General features: G+C 40.2%; 1 protein-coding gene across 1 annotated transcript in view; it reads right to left on the reverse strand.

Moving 5' to 3' along the window:
* Positions 1 to 1,680: 1,680 nt before the first annotated feature.
* The window catches only part of alpl (alkaline phosphatase, biomineralization associated), a 29,207-nt gene continuing 5,715 nt past the window's right edge, over positions 1,681 to 25,172 (reverse strand). Inside the window, exons 2-12 of the mRNA XM_074675886.1 lie at positions 22,706 to 22,855; positions 20,079 to 20,198; positions 18,188 to 18,303; positions 13,337 to 13,511; positions 11,976 to 12,151; positions 9,884 to 10,024; positions 9,671 to 9,740; positions 9,405 to 9,539; positions 3,268 to 3,459; positions 3,048 to 3,167; positions 1,681 to 2,532 (exon numbers count right to left, since the gene is read on the reverse strand). Of these exons, the coding sequence (XP_074531987.1) occupies positions 2,249 to 2,532; positions 3,048 to 3,167; positions 3,268 to 3,459; positions 9,405 to 9,539; positions 9,671 to 9,740; positions 9,884 to 10,024; positions 11,976 to 12,151; positions 13,337 to 13,511; positions 18,188 to 18,303; positions 20,079 to 20,198; positions 22,706 to 22,778 (1,602 nt within the window). The 5' untranslated portion in view covers positions 22,779 to 22,855 and the 3' untranslated portion in view covers positions 1,681 to 2,248. The remainder of the gene's footprint in view (positions 2,533 to 3,047; positions 3,168 to 3,267; positions 3,460 to 9,404; positions 9,540 to 9,670; positions 9,741 to 9,883; positions 10,025 to 11,975; positions 12,152 to 13,336; positions 13,512 to 18,187; positions 18,304 to 20,078; positions 20,199 to 22,705; positions 22,856 to 25,172) is intronic.

Consider the following 25,172-nt stretch of genomic DNA (forward strand, 5'->3'; position numbering starts at 1 on the left):
CACTGTTGTCAGTCTGCCAGTGAGTCACATGAGGGCGTCAGCAGAGTCGCTAACCTTGTTCTGAAGTCTTTCCCCTTTTTGGAACCAGCAGTCTTGTCTGTAAGATTCCACTTGCAATCTCGTGTAATCATGTAAAGCTTAAGTTGTGTTTATGTTAGTATTTGTATCCATTGGTAGCTAATGTGGAGTCGGCGCCCTCTATTGGCGCCCGTGCAGACTTGGGTGGTGCAGCCCGTGTTTCTCTGCCAGTCTGTATGTAGCCGTCCTCGTAATAAGTTGCTGAGTTATTAGTTCTGTTTAATGTCTTTTATACGTAAGTAAATGTCATTTTTCTGTGTTTGAAATGCTTAAAGGGGACTCTGGTTTTGTTTTGGGGTGTTTTCGGTGGTTGTAATGCTGTGTTTACAATCGTTAGCCTCACCATCTGCTGTATTCTCCGGCTTGAATATGGACGAACTCTGTGGTGTAGCAATAAGCAGATAGCTCTTTTTTTATACATGTTGTTGTTCTGTTTTAGCTGCTAATGCTGACAACCACCAGAGACGTGAGACACCTCTATTTCCTCTGTGTTAATCAGGTACACCGCCACTACACTATGCTAGGATAGCCATTAACAATTGGGTCAGTAGCTAGAGCGGCTTCATCAAACAAATGAATTCTTCTAAATTTTTCAGTATTAAAGCATCAGATTTTTTTGGTGGGAGTCTGTTTATTTGTGTTTTTGGTCAAGTAAAATATGGCCCCGTCTGAGTGCAGAGGAAACCGGCAGAGGAGCAGGGAGGGGGTGTTTGGTGCGTGCGCCCTGGGCTTCTGCTGCACAAAAACACTGCTGTAGGGGTAATTTCTGCCCTAAACCTTGTGATAGGACCCAACTTGTTCCATCCTGGAGTATCACTTTAAATCATAAAAAAACGTCTAAAGAGGCAAACTTTTTAATTAGGTACTTGTTATCTTAAAGGGGTTGCTTACACTATGAGAACAGCTTATATATTGTACAGTGTAACTGTCAGTGAATAAACAAAGTCAGGTTATTTTGCAGAGAGTAGCTAGCACTGCTAAACTTTAGCCATCTCATGGATGTCCTCCAGGTTAACGTCTACATGCCTGCACTCTGGTCAATGGTTGTATCAAACGATAGTTAGTTCACAACGCGCTTTGGTCTTTCTTTGGAAAACCTAATTTATCTTTTGGCCACTGTGCAGGGGGTGTGGATTTTTTTCTAGCAATTTCTTTTCAAAGATATCAAATTAACGAGTTTTTCATGGTTAGGAGCATGGCTGACTTCACAGATAAGAGGGAACTCTGCAACTGTTCGTGAGGGCCACCTCACCTCACGAACACGTCAGCATTGCCAAGCAGACACATCATTCATACAACTTAAGCTCCATTTTCTATAACAAAATACTGCAAAACTGTACCATACGATAAGATGCAATCTGTGGCAGGCTTTTATGCTGGGATTAAAGTTCTTTTTGTATGAGACAGATTTCTGACTTCACATCCAGACTTCAACCGAAGTGTGAAATTAAGAGAGGAAGTCATCAAAAAAGGACTCGTAGGAAAGAGAAATGGTAAATCTGTATTCAGGGACAAAAATCACGCAATGATTGTGTACGGCTAAGTGTACAAATGAAAAACCAAAGTAAAAGATGACGACAGATTATCAGAAAACAAACATTTCTTTTATTGTTTTTTTATTCACGGGGCTTTACATCTTCTATCATTGGACACAAAAACAAAGAGTGGGCTTTTCAGTGCTTTCACAAGGATGCACGATGTCTACGACAAGAAACAAAGTTTACTTTTTGATGCTTTTGTACATTCATTTGCCTCAAGTTTCGGCATCAAATTTATCCATCCAAACGTTTCATGATGGATTTTTCCAGCAAATGAGGTAGATTCTGTTATCTGAACGTTTATGGTATGAAACATTAAAACATCTCTTGATCCAATCTAAATACTCAAACCTAGAGGGCTTACATTTAACAAAGTGGTCATTAATCCTTCATTAAAACTACTCTACTGACAAAAACATGAACTCAGCGTCTCAGGGTGGTTGATCATTTTGTATTTGCACAAATTTTTCCCACCAGACAATTCCTGATTCCTTTTGCTTTGATTATTACTCAAGGTGCCATGATAGTGGTCCCATAATCAGATAATGTAGAGTAAAAATTAAACATTTAAAATGAGCGACAGATTTAAAATAAATGACTGGTTAAAACAGAGTTACAGACATCGGGCAGTGTCAGCACAGTAGTCGAGTGACTGTGAATAAAGTTGCGATGCTGGAGATGACTGTGCTGAAAGTAGCCGTCCCGACCCTTGAAACGGCCGCGCTGCGAGTCAAACAGTGTTCCCTGTTCTGGCCGATACAGCCTGCGTACGCCATCACGTGAGGGATGTAGTTCTGCTCATGGACCCCGTGTAGCAGGTGAGCCAGGGGCCCTTTAGCAAACACAGCCACGTCCTCCCCTCCATGAGTCTCCATGCTCAGAGGGACAGCTGCCTGTGCCTGGTAGTTGTTTTCCTCTGGAAGGTGAAGACACAAACAGAAGTGAAGATAACTTTGTTTTGAGTCAAGTTAAAGGTTCACCGCTGAGTTACTGAACTTTAGAAACACTGTGGAGCTGTTTTTTCTGGAGTAGGTCCCGTTTTTTTTTTCTCTCTCTGCATGTGGGTGATGTGATAAAAAGTCCTGCCAACACTTTCACACCAGTTCACCAATAACATGGCAGTAAAACATCAAGATGTCCAGCATTGCACCAGTAGAAAGAGAATGCTGGCAAGAACACTTATCTGTTATTAATGCTGAAAAAAGGCTTAAAAATCCCCTGACCAAATGTTGTATTCTAAAAATAACAGCATATAATACATTTTTAGACCTAAAAAAATACACAAAACATTTTTTTTCTGAATCTGTCAATGAAAACAACAGATTGGAAATTACAACATCTACTCCTTTGGAGAATCTTAAAATAAAACAAAAAACACAGCTGAATGTTAACAGCATATTTTTTTTTTCCTTTACCGTACTTTATACTTACGGTAGTCAATAGTAGAGACATTTTCCCTCACACCATTAACAAGTTTGTAGCCTGGTCCGTTCCCGTATAAGATGGCGGTGAAGGGTTTCTGGTCCACATCGCTTATCATTGGTGCCAAACCTGTTGATGGAAATAAATCATTTAATCCCATTTCAAAAACAGAATCCAATCCATGCTTTAGCAAAGACAGTCATAGGTATATGTCATTTTTACTACACACCAAATATTGTGTTTCCTCTGGCTGTGTAGCCTCCAAAGTTGAACACGTGAGAGTGGTCGGCTGTCACTACTGTCAGAGTGTCGTGGATGCTGGTCATTAGATCCGCCCGGGTGATGGCTCTGTCCATCTCCACTGCTTCATGCAGAGCCTGTTTGGCTTTTCCTTCGTGGTGTCCGTGATCAATACGTCCTCCTGACATAAGCACAAATACCTTGAGTTAGGCATGATATTTTTTTAAGTTTTGATTATTTCTTTTGATGATCAAATACCAACACAGCAACCTATCATCACAAGTACTGAGCAATACAATAGTCAAATCGCTGGCACTAAGCATTGATGTATGAGCCCTTTAGTCTGAATGCCCTGCCAGCTTGACTCCCTGTGCCACTACATTGTGACTGGTAATTACTTTTGATGATAAATATGAACATGGCAACCTATAATCAAAAGTACTTGGCAACACAATAGTCATTAATGCTGGCACTTAGCATTGATGTTTGAACCCTTTAGACCAGGGGTCTGCAACCTTTACTTTCACAGGAGCCATTTGCCTCAATTCACCTGGATTAAAGTCATTCCCGAGCCATGAGGACTAAAATGGGGATTAAATCATATAAAATGTGAATAATAATCCAAATGAGAAGTTATTTGTATGAGATTGTAATTATGTCTTACAATTTTGATGATACTTTGACATTTCAAAAAACGCAATTATTTGAGAAATGAAAGTGTAAAAATTTTAAATTTTATAGATATGAAAAAAAGTGAAAATTTTTGAGGAATAAAAATTTAAAAAATGGCAAAAATGTAAAAAAAAAAGAAAAATTTCACAAAAAAAGAAATTTTAAAATTTGCAAAAGTCAAAAAGTTTTGAAAAACAAAAAAATTCAAACAATCTTAAAAAAAATGCATTTTTTTTTTAAATTGAACATTATTTAATTGCCAACAAATTTGAAAGAATACCTGAATTTGATAACATTTATTGAGAGTATCGCTTAACTCATATTTTATTGTATGCTAATGACTTGCCACATATCAACCATTTGTATTAAGCAGACACGTTGGCAGGTAAATTAATCACTCAACACAGAATTAAAATCTGTATTTTCTTTCAGATTTTTCTTTCTGTAGATTTAGGTATCAAACCAGGGGTTTAAAACTTGAGGTTAGCCACAACAGCATAGAAAGTTGTCAGGCTGTTGATGTTGCAGGAGGTGAAGAAGAGCAGTGGTTATTGTAAGATGTAATTCTTAGTTCAACAAAATGTAATGTTGTTTGTGTCAATGACTTTAATGATCAATATCCTCCGTAAGAAAAATAAAAAGTCTTTTTTCAGTCATATTTTTTTAAAGCTACAAGGAGCCACTGCAAAGGAGTCAAAGAGTCGCTGGTCGCAGACCCTTGCTTCAGACAGATTGTCCTTCCAGCTTGACTTTCTGTGCCCCTACATTATGATCCCTCAAAGTGGAACTAATGACGTTAAGGCCCTTTTAATGTTGACATGACAACGTTTCACCCAAAAACACAGAAAAAAAATCTACATTTACACGGAAATGCTGAGGGACTGAAAACACTGTAGTTAGTATGCCAGGCCTGTAGTTGGCGCAATAACTGTCTTGTCCAGAAGAGGCTTTTGGTAGATCTCCATTGAAGTAGAGTTGGGACAATTATCTGGTGTATTTGCGAAATGCAACAACGGCACTGTTGTATCGCCTATGCAAAGAGCGTGAAAATGCCAAAAGTTCAAAAGTTTTTTTTCATTTTAGGTCACCCAAATGCTTTTTCCGTGTGAATGAAAGGCTGAAAAGCAATATTACTTTTGCGTTTCATCTGAAAACCATTGTTGTATTAACAGCCCCTAAAACTGCTCCACTACCCTAATGTAAACAAGCACAGATGACTTTTTGTTGCGTGGCACAATTTAGCAGTTTTTTTGATTCAGAAAATGAATATAAAGTTCTTTGTGAGTGGGTTAAACTTGCATAAACCCACTTCACAGAGCAGTGCATAACCAGCACCAGCACTACATCATTAACCTGTGAGGAGGACTGAAGGTTGGGCACATGGCATTGGCTATTTTTAATGTTCAACAAAATTTGTGCTGTTATTTTTTAAACTCTTCCCCTGGGTGAAGACTGATCGGTTAGTCTGGATTGTAATTTCTGTTTCACAACTTGTTAATTTGTTGCTTCGTTCCCACCTGTGGAAGTTATGTCACAAAATAAAAGCTGGTGAAACTTTGGCTGCGATTTCACAGTCAGTGTAATGTCAGGGTTCACTTTCAACAAACTATATATCATGACATGATGTTTAGTCATGTCTCAGGGGCACTGAACTTGAAGGCAGGGCAAAAAAAGATAGAGGGAAGACTATAATTGTTCAAAATTGGTACTTTTAGACAGTCCAAGGACAATAACTGTGTTCCACTTGTTTCTGCTCACAAAAAGAGCCAGGCACGGCTCACTGAGAAACAGAAAAAAGAGACAGTTGAAGATAAAAAAAAAGGATCAAACCCAGCTCACTTTCTTCCCTCCACAGACATGCCCTTTTGCCATGCGAAGTGGTCATGCTCAAAATGTGACACAAAATTTGTCGGCAGCCACCCACATAAAGCCGTCATCAAAAAAGGAGCTGGGCCCTTGCTTCACCCTCTGCTGCTGAATGATCTGACAAACACTCTGTCCGAAAACACCCTGACCTCCTCTTCTCCGGCTCAGTCTGGCTGAACAATCGCCGTCATACTTGCAGGTGCTTGTCCTCGGCGCTGTTATCGTCTGTTATCTTGCTTCATTCAGCAGAGTTAGCCAAGGACTCAGAGCTATCAACACCAACCTTCCGGTGTCGGCTATATCCAGTTTTCTTTGTGGCATTGGCCATTCATGGGTTTATCTGAGTTTATTCTTCTCATAATGTCTATGAATTCATGTTTACTTCCTCTGTGACGTCTCAAACTGAACAGAAATTACAAAACAATCCTTTGCACCACATGCTTTTAGATTTTGTAGTTTTCCCAGTTGTTACTTTTTGTTTTTGTAATCTTGTCCCCCTTTCTTTCTCTTTGTCCTCGATATTTTAGGCTCTCATGTTCTTCCTACCTCATGAAACTGTATGTCGTATGCTTGGCTGCTACAAAAAGCTCCCTTTTAAGAGGTAATTATGTGAAGTTGGCAGCAAGGTAGGAGTCTTGAAAATAGTTTCATCTGAGCTGAATGTAAGAGCTAACGTTTAGTGAATCATAACTGTTTTCCTGTGACTTTTATTGCTGTGAAAATAGAACATGTAGATGTTTCTTGTTATGTGAACTAAACATGTACATTGGTTGCCAAGGCAAGACAAAGCCAAGCTCTCTCGCTAAGGGAAAACTCACGACCTAAAGGCCACCTACTGCTTTGAATCCCTTTCCCTAATACTCTTAATGCTGCCATGTATAAATATATCAACAAACAGAACTGAATTTGGCACCTTTTCGCAGAAATCTATGACAACGAATTAATCTCTGACCTATATTTTTCTGGAAGATGTTGAACCATGTAGGCATGAGTAGAGGCAGTCCCCAGTGTTCACTGGAGGAAAAGATTAGGGACATTTACAAACACAATGCAAACATGTAAAACGTATCAAGCATGTAGCTTTTTGATTAATAAGTCACGTTTTTACAACTCATGATAAGCGTTTGGGAACCAGTTTCTGGAGTTCTGAAAGGGAATTTTGTCCCATTCTTACCTAGAATTGGATTTCTACTGCTCAACAGTTTGGAGTTTCTTTAATAGAAATTGTTATTTCATGAAACGAAAGATGTTTTTTAGCAGGTGTCAATCCAGGCCACAGGAAGACCAGTTCAGCACCTGGACTCTTCTACTATAGAGCCATGCTGCTGTAGTGTGTGTGGACTGTTGGTCGAAAATACGGATAGACTGTTCAGCATTTATGGTGCCATGCCAGTGGGGATGAGTCATGGTTTTCAAAGATTCACATGTTCAAATAGTTCATAATTTATGAAGTATCTTAAGGTAAATGTGAAATCCTTCCTAGGGGGCCGCAGTAGCTTAGTCAATTGGTACTTGGCCTGGCAACTGGAAGGATATTGGTTTATGTCCTGGAATGGACCAAGATTGGTACTTGGGCTTATAGTTGGAGAGGTATTCCCTGAGGCACTGTGGAGATAGGGATGGGTACCTTTTACATTTTAAACGCTACGGTACCAGTGCCCGGTACCTGGCAATCGGTATCAGCACTCAAAAGCCACGCTTCCACCAAGCAGACCAGTTTGGTATGGCGCGCATTTTGTGGCGTTTCCACTGACTTATCTTGGGACAGATCCCTAAAAAACAAGACGAGCCGTCCCACTTTTTGGGACCCTTTCTCAGGAGTGCCAGGCTGAGCCGATCCGCTCGCGGAAGGTGGAGCTACAACACTGCAGACCTTTGATTGGTCGGTAGAATCATCATTTATCGTACACAGCCTTCTTTGAAACAAAGCTTGATTGCACTTTGTATCAAAGAGCTACATGCCAATCACAGAGAGGACAAACTGTTGGATGTCTTCCATCTATGCTCTTTGTTTACTGTGTCTTGTTTTTCTTCTTTTTTGGGTTTATCAGCGGGGTACACTGTGTCGCGCTGCTATGGCGTCACATACTACATGCTGCAGTCCACATCCAGCTTATACGCCGCCTACCACAAGGGGGCACGGTTGGCTGTGGAAACAGGACCAAGCTTAATCGAGCCAACCCGTACTAAACCGTACTGATCTGAACCGGACTGCTTGGTGGAAACAGGGCTAAAGCTACCAATTTTTGGTACTTTAATGTTTTTATGTATTAATAGTAGTTATTTTTCTTTTACAATAAAATCTTATAGTTTTTTAAAATTTAACTTGTTCTTTGATATATAACCCTGCAATGTTGTGTTTATGTCCAGCATGGAAAATCACTGACTCTTCCATTCCCTCACAGTCACATGGATGTTTTTAGGTACCTAAACATGGTACTTTTTGATTTTAAATGAATCGGTACTCTGTACTACAGACAGAGTACAATCGGTACCTGCTAAAGTACCTGATTCAGTACCAATCCCCATGTGGAGGTGCCTTTGAGAAAGACAACAAATCCCTAAGTGGTGAGGTGTGCATGCAGACGGCGCAGTTTCCTCAATCTGCACTCTCCATCAGTGCAAAGAGCTTTTTGTGCATGTGTGTGTATAGCATGATTCAGAGTGAAACAAACTGAATTACCTCCAAGGGGATTAAAGCGTATATATTATCTTCTTAGCACACTGTGACTAGAAGGAGAAGAGAGCATTGATGCCAGGTTCCAGTAAAGCTGGTGTGGTTATGTGAGTCTCAGGATCAGCAAAAATGCAATGATTATGGGTTCTGTGAAGAACATCTTTAAAACAAAACTAAGATAAAAGCCAAACTAGCACAACATAGTACACTACAACCACACATCAAGAGCAAAGCACCCATCAGAAGGAACAGTAACTGTATGAGTAATGGTTGAATGATTCCCAGTGACTCTGGAATAGTATAAAAGCTTGAAATGTCCATCAATATGGCCACAGGCACTTAGGCTTCCCAGTACTATGCTGGCTTTTGAACTGTGTGAATGGTTTCTCAGCACTTTAGATCAAAGGAAACAGTTCGTTGTTTAGAGTTTGTTTAAACTACTCACCCATAAGGCAAACACACTGACCAGAGGCAGCTTCACAAAACTGTCGTTTCTTTGCTAATACCATCAGTAAACCTGACACTGATGCTCACCACCACTGGTTTGTTGAGACAGCAACACCCTGCAACTCACTGTTTCTCAGACGTGGTGTTGCAGTGTTTCAAGATGCAGGGGAAGTTGGGAAATCCACAACTGTGCGCAAATGCTGATGCAACACAGCTATGACAGAGCTGATCACACTTGACATTACACGGCCCAATAACAGTGTTTGGTAACAACCTCAGGAAAAACTATGCAACATGTCATCAGTTCATGCAAGAGTTGGTGAAATCATATGCAGCTGATAACTATAATCGACCCAATTATCACATATGGTACAGGAGTTACGTGTTGGACCAGTCGAACAGATCTTCATGAAACTGCAAACCTAGAGCCAACAAGTCAGTGTTAATACGAGGCTTCAGCTCACCTTCCACGAGCAGGTAAAATCCATTGGGGTTCTTCTTTAGGACCTTAATGGCCACCTCCACCATCTCTGTCAGTGAGGGATCAGTGTCCGTGTTCCTCTCCAACTCATAGGTCATGTCTGCTGGTTCAAACAGACCTGGAGAAACACAAGGCAAGGAGAAAAAAAGATAATATACGCCTAAAAAAGCCTACAGCGAACACGTACACATACAGCTCTTCATTTACACTTCAATGAGTTTTATAATGACACCCAGAGCAAAAACTTACCCAATAAGTAATCCACGTTGTTAGGGTTCAGTGATAAGAGCTGCTTCTTGTTCCATACATAATGGCCTTTCTGCACGGTGAGAGGGAGAAGAGTCACAAATGTAGTGCAGAGTGAATCACAGCGCTGGCTTTGAACTCCCAAATATGTAAATGTAATTGGGAAGATAAAAGAAAGAGCAGTGGAAGATGAAGAGGAGAGGGGGGAGAACTTACTTTATCCTTCATTCTGTCGACCCACTCCTGCACCAGGTTTCTCCCGTCTTTTCTTGTGCCCATGTGCTTTAAAACCCCAGGGTACTCAACATCTGAAGTGTTTTTGGGGTACATGTACTTCCTTCCTCCACCCATGATCACCTGCAACACCAAAGGGCAGAATTCATTGAGTTACAAATGTAGTTTTAAAGCTGTCAAAACTACCTTAAAGGTGCTGATTGCTGTTTGGTGTTGATTGCAGTTTCCCTTTTGGCTGGAATCAGTAATGTTTGGACCAAGACTCTGTTTCCCATGAGCACTATTGATGCATCCCATTTGTTCTCGGGACAGGGGAGTCAGGAGTGTGAATGATGTTATCTCTGAGTTAAGCGTTCCAGTTGCCAAGTTGGAAAAACTTGCCATAACAGCAGCATTTCTGTTCAAAACATCAAATAATCCTATACTTACGGTTGATTTAGTGTGGCACACACTAATCAGAAATTCTAAAACAAACAGAATATAACATCTATATATCAAATCTTAATTACTGTTCACCCTTTAATTTGAAATTTTCTACTGGGAACTCAGGGGTTGGTGTGGATGCTCTGACTTCCCAGTTGGAAATTCTGACCTCAGGGGGCATTCCAGTTGGGCGTTTCCGCGCAGAACTCAGGAATTCCAACTTCCGAGGACAAATGCACTGTATCACCAACTGTGGCAAAATTATGATTCTCGCAAAGGCAAATAAACGGAGAGCATTTGTTATTCTTACCCCTCCTGTAACAATAGGAACTACTTTTCTAATGTAGGGCGCAACACGAACTGTTTTATGGTGTAACACACAGTGAGAGCCGCATGTCTGAGACCGTTTGAATGTACGTGTGTGCCGAGTTGAATTAGTTGGGTAAACAGATATTCTGTTGTTTTTTGAGCACTTAGAGATCAGAATATAACACCTTCCTCTCTGCCCTCTGATTTAAGTGCCAAGGGGACGAGGTGAAAACATATCTCTTAGAAACAAGACGCCACTTGATCCCCACTACATCATCACCCCTGGACACTCGCTGGCTGTTGTAGGCAGAGCAACTTTCTTTCCAAACAAAACACCTTTTTACAAACTGATGATAAACTGATGTCTAATTAGGGTGACAAACTCACAGAAAACAGACAACAGCAGGATGAACTGCATTACATGAGTAACGTGACAGCTAAACCATGAAAAGGGAATGTTAAGCTAACGTTACAGCACTCAGAGGCTATATTATTTAGCTTCTGAATTGAGGGTATGCACATGATGTCACAGCAAAGGGAAGTCACTGCTGTTATGCCCACTGAGTGGCAGAAAGAGGAAGATGAGTGGCAGTGTTAGCTTAAATACCGTCTAAACTTTCCACCAAATCAAAAAAAATGGGGAAGAGCTGTTGTACGATTGATTGAATGAACATGTTTGAAAAACAGACAGAGCTACCTTTTGACAGGCCACTAAAGAGAAGAGAAATACGACATCAGATGTGACGGGACAGTTAATATAGATACAAATGTATATGCAGGTTCAGACGGTTACATTAAATAGTGATTGCTGTGATTGTTTATTGCATCAAAATGTGCCTGACACTCTGGAAACCTGCCTCTGAGGCTTTGTTGACATGTGCGCCTGTCACCAAATTACAGCTGCAGAGGGTGCGCTCCGCTTTGCACCGAGAATACACCAGGTTGGAGCTCGCGAGCTTTCAGTGCGCTATCTGCACTGTTTTGGCACAAAATTGTCACTGCGCCAACATGAATCTGCCGACACCTCCCCCTGGTGCACTGTCACACCCATCTCTGCGCAGACGGTCTACCAAATTGTCAAATTGGCAGCGCACAGTGGTGCGCCGCACAAAATTAGCACTGCCCAGGGTGCGCCAGGCTTGCGCCCCCTGCGCTGAGCCACGAAATTAGAGCCCTCAGTGTTAAAAGTGAATCTAGGTGAAACTGCTAATGATTGTCAATGGACACACTGATGTTTAAGGCTTTGGGGTCTTTGGCTCTCCTCATATCCTTGAAATCAAAGTAACTCTAACATTACAGTAACTTCAAGGACTTTAGATAAAGACAAATGCTTTCGACTCACATCAATGTTGGGAATGTTTTCAATGAGTTGTCTGGCGATGTCTTTGCAGCCGTCCTGCAGAGCTTCAGGCGGCATCTCGTTGTCAGAGTACCAGTCTCTGTCCACGCTGTGAGCGTAAGCAGCACTGGGAGTTGCATGGTTCACACGTGTTGTTGTCACTATTCCCACTGACTTTCCTGCAGAGGACGGACAAACACAGAGATTACAGTCTAAACTGAGTCAGCTTTTAATTATGTGTCCATGGCACGTCATGTTTCCTTTGGCAGGTGTTTCTGCTGAGAGACCAAAAACAGGGTGAGTGTTTCTTCGACTCCTGTGTTCATTTCCCAGGCTCTTATGTCTGTTTTTATAAAGACCAATCCTCTATGTTGTTGTGTGGACGGAAAAATATTTAAAAACAGAAAGACACAGAATCTTGTTTCAGTTTTATCAGTTCCCGTGCAGACACAGTCAAAGTACAAGTCGTGCAGGATCAGGAAATGAAGACAGAAACATTGATGATTAATTTTCCACTTCTAAATCTTCTTGGAGTAAGACGTTAAACATTAGAGACAAAAACCAGCAAAGGGCAGTGCTGCAAAACGATCCGATGAGAAAAAGTTTCTGTGCATTGCTCCAAAGGTCTACTGCAGCCTGCTTTATCCTCCAAGGAATGATTGAATTTCTTATTATCCATGACCCCTGAACCCACACATATCTCCACCCTGACCCCAACTTGTCCCTTTATTGCACTCTGAAAATCCCAGGTGGACAATTCCTTCAAACATCTGTCTTCTTATGAGGAAACGGTCCAGCAGATTGCATAACACCGTGACGCAGGATGGAAGTCACAGGAAAAGAGGACATATTTTAAGCTTTTAATCAGAGCTGTTGCTTTACTGTGCTCTGAATACATGACTGAATCGATTACTGACTTCAGACCCTCGAGAAACTTCTTCCATTTGTACTGACTCTCTAAACCACAACCCAGATGTCTGATAATACTTCAGTGAAAAAACTGCAACAGTGATAGTTGTTGAAAAAAAAGGTGTTGAAGTGAAAGAACATCCAAAAATAACGATGTGGGTTAGGTCAAAGTCACTAACAATACGCTCTAAGGCTGAGAGGATGAACAGCTGAAAACAGGATTGAGCAGAGTGAAGAATTCGTTATTAAAAACATCATTTCAACAACACTTCAAAGTCTCCGCTCTGGGCGATCCTCTCTCTGTGTTTCCCGTTAACACAGCAGCACCTCCAACCACAGCCCGGCTTCCTCTGCATAATTTAGGACAAACAGCCGACAACTCTGCCACCGTGTTCATAACCAAACATCTGTGAGAAAAGCCAGTGTTACATCACCTCCAAATCATTTCACTCTACCTGCGTCTTTCGCCCATTTGAGGATGGACGTCACCTCGTTGCCCTTCGTGGTGTTGCACTGGGATCGAACAGCTGCGGCGCTCACTCCTACCGTGCCCTCGTTGGCTTTGACCCCGCAGAGGTAAGCCGTAGCTGTGCCAGCGCTGTCTGGCACCTGTGCGTTTGTGTTGTATGTCTGCAGGAGTACAAGAAGTTGGAACAACAGATAGCGTGAGGTGATTCTGATGTGGGTGTAACGGTTCATGACACTTCACTTGGCTGTTTCTTGCGATTGCGATTTAGCATGCGTTTTTTTTTTTTTTTTTTTTTTTTTGGGGGGGGGGGGGGGGGGGGGGGGGGTTATCTTCTTCATTATTAACTTAACACAAGCAATAAACTTTTCTGTAGTACGACCAACACAACAAAGGATACTGTCATCATATAAACAATTCTTTCCTGAAGGCCTGGCTTACATACATGAGATGAAATGATGCATAAATTGATACGAATAACATATCTTTAACTATTACAATCACAGTAGAATATTGACTGATTGATTTAACTTCAAGCCTTGTAGATGAGTGATAAAATGATCATTAATTTCCTTGAATTAAATCAGAGAAAGGATCAAAGCTCTATAGAACAAGAGGTCTGGTGAACAATTAACATGAACAATAATCTAAAAAATAAATATGTATAAATATGAATCCTCTCTTCTATCAATCTCACACAAAATAAAGAGCAGAAACGTAAATAAGACCAAGTCTCTGGCTCAACCACTGAAATGTGTCAACATGTGGATACACTGTTTTATGAAATGAAAAAGAAAAACCATGTGAACATACATTTCAGACGTATAAAAATCTTACTGAGCTCTCATCATCAACAAAACACAAACCAAATTGCAGAAACGTAAATAAGAACAAAGTTTTGGCTCAACCACTGAAATATGTAAAATCGTAGATTGCACTTTTTTAAATGTAGTACCGAATAAGGGACTTTTATAGGTACAGACCGAAGTCTGTCAAAAATACCGAGTACCAAGTCACGCAATGTCAAAAAGTACCATGTTAAGGTACCTAAACACATCCTTGAGACTGTGAGGGAAGGGAAGAGTAGGTGATTTTCCAAGCTGGACATAAACACAGCATTGCAAGTTTATATAGTGAGGAATAAATATATTTAATTGAATTTTTTTTTACTTTATTATTAAACAAATTGACATTTTCTTACTACATAAACACAAGAAAGTTCTGAAAACTGGTGCTGTTGAGTACCGGTACCAATTGCCAGGTACCTAGCATCTGTACCATACTGTTTCAAATGTGAAAGGTACCTATCCCTACCCCTTACCCTGTCTCTGGCGCTAAGCATTTAACTTTACGCTAATAGGACCTGACAGAAGATACCCATTTCCAAAAATGTGACGCAAATTATTAGCCTGGTCCTTATACAAGACTTTGTTACATTTTAATAAAAACATATTTTAGTTATAGTACATCAACATTTGTGTTTGTTCTATGCCTGATTTCACAGATGAGAGAAGTCAGTATTGCTAATCTTTTGTACCACTCATAAACTAAAATAAGTTTTCAATCAAGGAAATAAACGCCGGATGTACTGATTACAGAGATTATTGCTTGTTATGGCAGTATTTACACAAATAGAATAAGTATATTACCATTAGACACAGACTGTGAGCAGTTTTGTGCATTAAAACTAGAAAACATTTTTTACAACATGTTTGTAACTTTAACAGTTGGCCAAAGTGACCTGAATATAATTTTTGGCTTGACTGTGACTCATATCTTCTTGGTTTTAACAGTCTGAACAGCACAACCCACGCTGAATTTGAAATTTTCAAATCAGATTCAGGCCACTTTCCAATGTGGTACTGAATCAGACATGTATCACATTTTTTTAATGCAAGCATTAAAAAAACCTTAACAGCTGGGTCACATTTAACTACTTTGACGTTAGTCTTGAGCACAAGTCACGCTCAGTGGACACAGACATGGAAGCAAGTAGATATGAAGATAGAACGGGTGAAGAGAGGAGCAAATGGAGAAAAACAAAAGTGAAACTAAAGTGTGTTCTTGTTTTTTTGTTGTGGGAAACAGGCGGGGACACACATACAGCAAAGCAAGCCCAAATAAGCAGCTACACTTTATAAAAGAAACCTGCAAAAACCCCATAGCCATGTTCGTTTCCATAAACATCATTGGTGCGTGTCATCATTGATGTTCAACTGAGCTTGTGGGTCACATCAAGAGCGTGGGATGTTCACATTACAGTCCACAGACAGACCACATCCAAGTATGTAATGTGAACAGCCAAACAAAAAATCATAGCAGCGCATTAAGGCCTGCAGTGTGAACATAGCTTTATAGTATCATTACTTTTAATTTCCAAGCTGCTTATTGTTTTTCAATGAAACTAACACAGGCTTCCAGGCCAAAACTTCCAGTGGAAAAAATGAAGCCACAACAGGTGCACAAAAATGCAGTTCCTCCAGTGTCCACTTGAGGCAGACCCCAAAACTTAAGGATCTCCCATTAGAGTCCATTTTAAAATGCCCAGTTTAATAAAACAGAATTGGACAGATTTACAGCCTGATGGGGACAATGATTTTTTCTGACTGCACAGGGAATTTTCTTTAGAAATAATTTGTTGGTCTGTCTTATTTTTTTGTTGTTTTTATTTTTTATTTTTTTAATTTAGGCTAAAAGTTATTCATAAGTTTTGTTTTGTTTTTTCAACTTTTAGACTCATGTTAAGCTTGCGTCATAAACTGTATGTTAAAAATGGACATAGTCTCACTGATGTCACCAATCGGTTCCTGGTACAGAGTTTTGAAGCAGATCGTCAGTGGGGGCCATGTTGGAAACAAGGTTTTGAGCCTCCACTCACATTAACTATAATGTGCCTGCCTGTCAGTCAGTCAGCCGCTCTGTGCCTCTGATTGGGTAAACCTGAGATCTTAATGTCTACTAAACTGCCGATAATGAGAAAAAAAAATCATATATTTCATACAGTGTGTGTTGGAGAAATCAAATGAACATGTTTATTATGACTGTAAAAATGGCTCTTTTTTTGGCTCGGTGTGTACGCGCTTTCCTGTACTTTTGGAGCCAGCCTCAAGTGGACACCTTCAGACTACAGATCCTTTTTTAAACCAAAGGTTACTGCTTGGTTAGAGTGAACATTTCCAGCATGGTAACAATCAATAGCCACGGTTACATGAGGAGTTTTCCGTCTTTCCGAATCAATCTTTCTGAATGACTTTTCTGAAAACAATAGTATACATGGAAAGGAATATTCCAATCTCTGGTCTACGCCGCTGTAATCAAACATAATAGTCAATGGGGCATGCGCAGAAAAACGTAAACATTACGAGATTTATCAAAGCTGGAGGACGACAGTTTGTTTATCACTGTGTTGCAATACTCCGTATTGCGAGTTTGTCGTCCGTCCAGTCTTGAAATTATGTTCATTTCTTTCAAAGTTTGGATCAAAAACAAACTTTCCGCAGCAGTCCAGTGCTGACGGCTCGCCACCATTTTTAAAGTTGTGTCTAGTTGTGTCTTACGTCATATCTGAGCATGCGTTGAAAGAACGCACCCTGACAACTTTCTGTTTGAGTGGATACATGATACCTCAATCAGTTTGGGGAAAGGAATATTCCACCCCTGTGAAACCGATTAAATGTCCATTCGGATTGGCACTTTTCTTTTGAATGAGGTGTATAGGAAGGTTAAATTCTTTCTATTTGAGCAAATAAACCGAATGCAAGTGGAGTATTTGGGTCCATGTATACGTGGCTAATGACAGGGATGTCTAGACTTGTGTTTGCGAGGGCCACATCTGATTTTGTGTAAATGAACAAGGGCTGGCAGCTTTTACTGACACACTTATTGATGGTTTAAGTAACATATGAATTGTCCACCTTTTTATGAACTATTTCTTTCAGTGATTTCTCAAAATGAAGTCACTAAGTGTCGTCAAACTTACTTCTGCCATCATTACAACTTTAACATTTCTTATCCTGCAGTCAGAACAACTTTTCTTTAAGTTCACATTTTCTGCACCAATTCTCAACTTTAACCTAGTTTCATCCTCTTGTTTTTTTATTACAATTATTTCTCCATGAGATAAAGAAATTTATTTAAAGACATCAGCTGTAAGAGTTGCTGAGTTTCTGTATAATGTACGGAGCTTTATAAGCAGCCTATGCTCAGTCCAGCCTTGGTTCAGTCTTTGCACTTGATAAAAAATGTAAATATGCACTGTCATTTCTTTTATTCTGTACATTTTTTGCAAATATGACACTCAATTCATTCTTTATATTCAATTTCATGTACACTTGCGCTTCTTCTATTTGTATTCTTTGTAGTTTTGTAGTTTCTTATATTTTATCATCTTATATTTTGTACTTTCTATTTTTGACACCTTTTGAAGGAACTAGCTGTAACTACAAAGCAATTTCCTCCTCTGGGATCAATAAAGTATTTCTGATTCTGAACCATTTGTGGCTGCTAATAAATAGCTAAATAGTCGTGTGTGTTTAGTAGTTTACAGGCTCTTCCCACACAAGCTGGCACAGTCATGTCCTGTGTTAGTGGTGTAACAAATCAGCCAATAAACCAACATATAAAGCTTGTAATAGTATTAGTAAATCCTTTGTTTTATCTCTTTTCATGCAGTTTTTTTGGGAGTGAGACAAGTGTAAATGCAGGGTCTCAATGTAAAGGCTTCAGTATGACCCTGATCATGACTTCAGCTTTGTCATGAAGCCATTCAAGGCCAGAGAGAGTTCAGTACATTGAGTCATGCTGCACAACATATTTAATTACAATAATAACGGTGTCCAACCTTAGCCAGAGACACAAAAGGGAACTTGTCCATCTCCAGCTGCGTCTCTTCTCCGCTCTGTCCGTTCAGCTGACCCTTCAGTATCCGAGCAGCCGTCACTGTGGGAACTCCCATCCCTGCAACAAAACCCACATCCTCAGTGTTAGGTTTCCCCTCGGGGTGAGGAGCAGAGATCTCACTTGGCAAACATTTATTCCTCATACTCATGCTGCTCATGCTGGGTTGCATAAGACGTCGTTTCCTCTGATACCTCTGAACAAAGTCGACTGCTGCAAGGCAAACTATTGTCCCGCATCCATACTTGAAAGCAAAGAATGTATTTGACTTTACTCTTTATGTTCTGCAAAGTGAAAGCTGGAAATACAACATGATTACAGAGGAAAGGGGAAAGTGTGCTCATAGGTAACTGTTTTGTTGCATTGTTAGCAAAAAGAAAAGCAAATGTAGAAAATGTTTGCCCAAGGTGCAGCCTGATCATTTACAGCAATGTTCCAACCTGCCTTTCAAAAATAAAACTGAGAGCTTCAAAGAACCAGAGTCCAACAAGTAAACTGAGGAAATGTTTTCTCTGTGCAGCCGAGTGTTAGTTGAACCGATTCCTGTGATTTTCCTGGCAAAACGTACACAATGTCTGGGAAACAGTTTCCAGTCAGGCAATCATTACCTGTTATGTCTTATGAAGTGTTTTGAAATAAAACCTGTAAGATGCTGCCTGATTCCTCTAACTGCACTAACACGGCTGTGCACGCAGCAGTGGGCAAGAATGTCATGCTGTGCCGATAGTCCAAACAGAGAGCAGAGGCCCGCTGGAGGAGGGGGGCTATCGTCCAACGAATGAGCGACCCCACACAAACAGAAGCTCAGGGATCTGACAGGAGCACACTTTTTTTATTCTCTTCTTTTCGTTTAAGCTGCATGACCAAAAAAAGACAGTTTCTGCAATATAACTGGTTCCCCACAGAGCTGTACGCACACCTGGACTGTCAGTGAAAATAGCAAAGGGGAAGCAAGAGTTTTGCTGCAATTTAAGTCTTTCCACAGAGAAGTTAACTTCCACCTTTAAAGGGGCTGTGAAGAGTCTGACAGTGATCTTGAAAAAATCTCCCTTCTAGATATATGCCTGATAGTAGTCCACACTTTTAAATGAGATTACCAGCACCAACATTGCTGGTTACAGGTTATTTTAAATTGCGACTTCTTAGCTTCCAGGTCGGGTCAAACAGGACCGTATTTATTTACGTCATGCCAGCTGAAAAAGTTGAGTAGGGAGAAGAGATAAAACACAGAGATTTGTTTTTTTCTCTAGGAAAAATAATTTCTGTGATTAATTTTGTAGGGATGGTGGACACAGGAGCCTAACTGTCAGACAGAAAAAGGACAGAAAAAGGCTAATAAGCCTTAACGGTTACATCAGCTCTGCTTGGTAGATGACTGGCAGGACATAACTAACCAGGATTCACTAACGTTACACAGACATGTCTTAGTGCAACGGGCTGCCAGCTGTGCTTAATATAAACGGCTACTAAACTACACACAAACTGACAGTGTTTACTTGTTGTCACGTTAGCTAGCCCAGATACGTAGGAGCAGCGGGCTGCCGATAGCACTACATATAGCCGGCTGCTACAACTTTTGCTTGATGTCATGTTTCAAACCGAATCACTACGTAACTGTACTGATAAATACCTTACCACAGCAAAAAAACTTTGTCTTGAACAAAGAAAATTTGTCTCAGTCTGTTATCTATTTAATTCCAAAACAAGCACGCCTCATTAAAAGTAATTTACGACAGTGTGCAGAGACTAAAACAGATCCTCATAGCATCTTGGAGCGAATTTCCAAAATGTTTTGTTACAGATTAGGATGAGAATATTGTTGTGGCTTGACTTACCATCACCAAGGAAGAGGATGATATTCTTTGCCTGGTTCGTGTTGAGACTTTGCAGCATCAGAGCGTTCTTCAGGGTCCGCTGGGCCCATGCGTTCCAAAACTTAGGATCCTTCTCTTGTTCTGTGGACAGAGAGAAACACGTCTGGGTTTCAGCAACTGAAATGAGTCCACAGCACCTGGGTAGTGCAGTGCTTGTGACATTTTTGATTGATAAGGTAATGCTTCATATTTTAAAATAATTATTCCCAAAAGTTTCAATATTTTACCCATTTAATTGTCTTTAAACTCACATGAATGGATAAACAGAGGCCAAATATTTTATCTTTTCACCAGGAATGAACACTGGGGCTGGGACAACAGGCTTTTCTCTGATTCAATTCTTTTACGATTTTTAGGGTGCCGAATTGATTTTCAAGAGCGATTCTTCAATATTTCCAATTTTTGCGATCTATAGTTTACTTTTTAAACACCAGACCAAGTGAAAGAGTAGAAAGATGATGATAATGATGTCCATAGACTATATCTGGAGCCATGTTTTCCCAATAAATGAACATCACATGTGAGTCAGTTTTTATGATTTATTCAAGGGATAAAACATCTCAACTTTTTTGAACCCAGCTTATGAACAAAGAATAAAATGAAGTACTTCAATTTGAAAAAAAAAAAAAAAAAATTCAACAAAAAAGCACAATTTAAAATCGTTAAACAACAAAATCCTGAGACTACAATCCACTGATTTTTTTCTCCCATCCCCTACCAAATGCAAGCTTCTAGTGTTAGCTCTCTTTAAAAGACAAATCTGCAAAAGCGGCATCACAAATCCCCTCCATCACCACAACTTTTTACTTTTTTAACTTCTTTAAGTTTTTCCTCCTTTCAGTTGTGCTGGTTCCTTCTGATCCTTCTCGCTCTGCTGCTACCTCAGATGCAGACACAGCCATGGGACTGCACTGTTCCACCATGACGCCTCCATGACATTCATATAAAGGAGTGAGACGCTACAGTGAGATAAATATCGCTCCTTAAACTGGAAATATGAAAAGTACTCTCGGTTGTCGTTCCACACGCAATGAAGTTAAAATACGCAGATTTAAGGCCTGATGTTGTTCCTTTAAGATGTCCAAGTCTAAACCATCAGTGGCTGTTATCTCTAACAATGATGTACAGCAGTGATCCCCAACCCCCGGGCCGCGGTCCGGTATCGGTCTGTGGGTCAAATGGTACCGGGCCGCACATAAAAAATGCTCAACTTACATTATTTCAGTTTGATTCATTATCCGATTCTGAACAATGTTTTATTTTGGAAAATGACCAGATTCTTTTCGTCATACCCGGCTATGACTCATTCTTGATGCAGTCAAGATGCCGCTAATTTCTTAACAGAGCTGCTGCGGCAGGTAACACAACACATTTCCGCCAAACCCCCAAGCTAACAAAATGGACAAAAAACAACCATCTTTGGAGTTTCTTTGGACAGGGTAAAAGAGGCAGTGAGGAGACAAAAAAAAAGGTTTGTGACGATGGTGCAAAAGTGTTTGGGGATCACTGGTGTACAATACATGTTCCCAACTGATTTACCATGCTGCCCCCGTACTTAAAAACATCCTAAGTGCGTCCCTGATTTTTGATCACAGAGGGAGGTTAAATAGCTCTGTTATACAGTGGTCAGTGGTGCATTTAAGAGCAAAACCATGAAAGCAAAAGCCACAACACAACTGAAGTACAGCCACAACAGAAGTTAAACAAGTTTAGTGATCCCAACGGACACAGAAAAGTTGTGAAAGGAAGTAAATGATTATCTTTTTAAACTTCACCTTTGATAAATAAAGCTTTGTAGGGGTCTAACCTTGTAATATCCTTCATAGTACTTATATTTTTTTATTTACAGGACAAATACGTCATCTTATATATAGCTTTATTAATCAATAACATTAGCATTAAAGCTATACAAGGGAGGGCTGAAAAGTTCGAAGCATGACCAGGAAGGAGTTATGTCGTAGTGATAAAACTTGGTATGCATTAAATTCAACATTTTCTGACACTTAGGGCATGATATATTTTCAGATTTTGTTTGAGGACTCTGAAAAGTAGGACCAGAGACATTTTGTGACTATAGGTAAAATTTGGCACCGTGGTGTTTTTTTAGATATCTGCAGAAAAAAGGGTTACCCCCAAAGGATATTCATGCCGACATGGTTGCTACATCAGGGGATGATGCTCTAGCTTTATCAACTGTGAAAAAATGACCAGCTGAATTCAAGAGGGGTAGGGAGGGCCTTGAAGATGACCCAAGGTCTGGACGTCCTGCCACAGCAACAACCCACTGAAAGGGCCCGTGCAGCCATCCAACAGGGTGAACTAGATTCACCTTTTGTATCGGATGCTGTTAAAAAATATCCATCCTGCACTGAGGAGCAGGGTGTTTCTTCTCTGAGGAAAGGTAAGTCAACACGCGGTTCCTGTTATGTTCCTTGGCAGCAGCAAACTAGATACAGCAGCCCTCAACAGGAAACCCGTCGAGATAATTTAACTTCCTTCAAAAATCCAAATATCTCCCAATACGACAGAAACCTTCTGTTTATGCCAAACAGATCCTTCTGGTTCTGTTCCTGACTGAAAACACATACCTGGGAATTTGGGCTTCCCCGCGCTCTCCAGGACCAGACAGGAGCCGATGATGAGCAGAGCCGTCACCTTCATGTTGTCGTCTCCGTGCAGCTGACACGTAACATGCCACTTAAAGAAGCTGAGAGAGCCTGTCCGCGGTCGCCTCACAGCTGGAGGAGGAGAAAGAAGAAAACACACACAGCGCTCGTTAAGTCTGTGTCACTCTGTCACACACAGACTCTGACAAACTGGATTGTTATTTGTTCACTGGGTGATGACTGCACAAAGCACACGTGGTGAAGGTAAACATTACACTATTGACTTGTGTGTCAGTTCTTTAAATATTAAGTTTATCTTTAGGTTACAGCCGTAATCACGGGCGGATTATGATGAATCAGCAAACCTGATTAAGTCTTGACTCACATGTGTTTACACACACACCAGTTTCCATGTTATTTTTTCAACCTGACTTTTCTGTTTTTTTCTGTCTTTGCTCAACAAGACGGCCTCATAGAGATAGGAAATGTGTGAAGTAAAAAGCTGGGATGTGACCCAGAGCCCCGTATTAACCAGACCAACCACCCAGCAACCCAACCTGTTTCTTTATTCTGAGCCAGGTCCGAATTTTCACCTGCTTGTTCAGAAACCTCAGTGACATGTTTGCATGTTTGCATTCTCTCCAACATCAACTTCTCTGCACTGGCTTTCTATGAAGTCTGAAACGGAATCCCTCTTTCCAACCACAAACTTTTTTTTACAACCTTCTGCGTCATAATTCTGTTTTTCTCATTTGTGTTTTGTGTTCTGTATTAGTCATATGTCAACCTGCCCAGAGTCTGCAGTGTAAAACATCATTTGTCAGTAATTGAGGTTAAAGATGCTGTGATTACAATCCACAACTGGTTGCGTCTTCCCAGGATGAAGACTCAATTTCCCATGAGCACTTTCCCTCACTGTTGTAAAGATGACTCTTGCCAAGACGTGCATTTTTTTTGGTGAACATCTTCTTTTAAAACTGTTTCTTTGTTCAAGATAAATTTTCCTAGGATGCAAAGCGACTAGGTAATGTATTTATAGTAGTTACTGAATTGCTTAAAACATGAAAATGAACAAACTTTGTAAACCCAGTTTGTACCTGGGATGGCTACAAGTATCATGTACTCAGGTACTTGAACACATCCAGCGTTACATGTGTGATCCAGCTTTCTGTCTTCACCTAACTGAAGATACTAGGTAGGAAAATAGTTAATGAGATGCAAACTTATAACTCCAGCCACCACTTCAGCAAAAACAACTGTTGTACAGCAGCTACAGAAAGTCTCTAGACTACAAAAAAAATGTAATTTTATCAAGTGTTTTCGTCTTATTTTAAGAAAAAAATGTCTGGTTTTACTTAAAATGAGCCACATTCAACTGTCAGTCCAAAAAAATGTCTTGTTTTAAGTTATTTAAAGACAAAAATAAGGTCTGAATTACTTGTAAGAAGTAAAAAAAAAATCTGCAAATAGAACAAGAAAAGTGTGCTCAAAAATGTGCTTAATACAAGAAACTTTTCTCTTGTTCCATTGGCAGATTTTTTTTTTACTTTAATTAAGACATTTTTCTTGACTGGTCAGGTGAATCTGGCTCATATTAAGTCTAAAAAGATATTCTGTACTGAAAATAGGACAAATACACTTGATAGGATTTCAGGAACATCTTATTCCATCAAAAGCAAAAGTGTAACAAATGCAGAACCGTCTGCTACACCTACGACATGACAGTCGAGAAAAGTGAAGTTTGGAAGTACTTCGACAAAAACAATGAAGTTAATGTGTAGTGTAAGATATGTGGCGCTGAACTTGCATGCCACAGAATAACTAATTAAATGCTTAACCACATGGGCTCAAAGTACAAGGAGAAAACGGCAGAGACAGGCAACAGTCAGTCTCGCATCACGTCCATTGCCTTGTAAGCACATGTTGCTGTGACAAAACCAGAGCAAAGAAGATTAGCCTGCTAAAAACCAAAATGTTAACAGGGGATATGCTCCAATTAAGTAACATGGAAAGTTAAGGGTTCAGAGAGCTGATGGCGTTCGTCCAGCCAAAGTACAAGCCACTGCCATGGAGAACAACATATACAAGAGTGAAAAAGATCTAAGGTCTCAAGTACAGCCCATGAGGTCTGTGTCCAACAAAGCCTATTTTTGTTGTTGGCTAAAATAAAAATAATGATAATAATCAGCAAGTATTCTAATATTTGTTCATTAGATATTTAGGGCGCGGTCACACTGTTTGAAATGATTGTCGAGAGATGCGCTTGCGGTGATCATACGTCATGGATCGCATGACACCATGTGATCCATGGTGTCATGCGATCCATGCTTGTGCTCTTGCATTAAGTAAACCATGCCAAAGCCCACCTGTCCGAAGTGTGCCAAAGCAGAGAAGTGAATTGTGCTCCATCCCTAGTTTATAATACACAAGAGGCAACATCCAGTTAGTA

The sequence above is a fragment of the Halichoeres trimaculatus genome, unplaced genomic scaffold (assembly GCF_033239565.1).
Source record: "Halichoeres trimaculatus isolate MK-OKI-2021-1 unplaced genomic scaffold, fHalTri1.1 fHalTri1_scaffold_1, whole genome shotgun sequence".
NCBI classification, from domain to species: domain Eukaryota; kingdom Metazoa; phylum Chordata; class Actinopteri; order Labriformes; family Labridae; genus Halichoeres; species Halichoeres trimaculatus.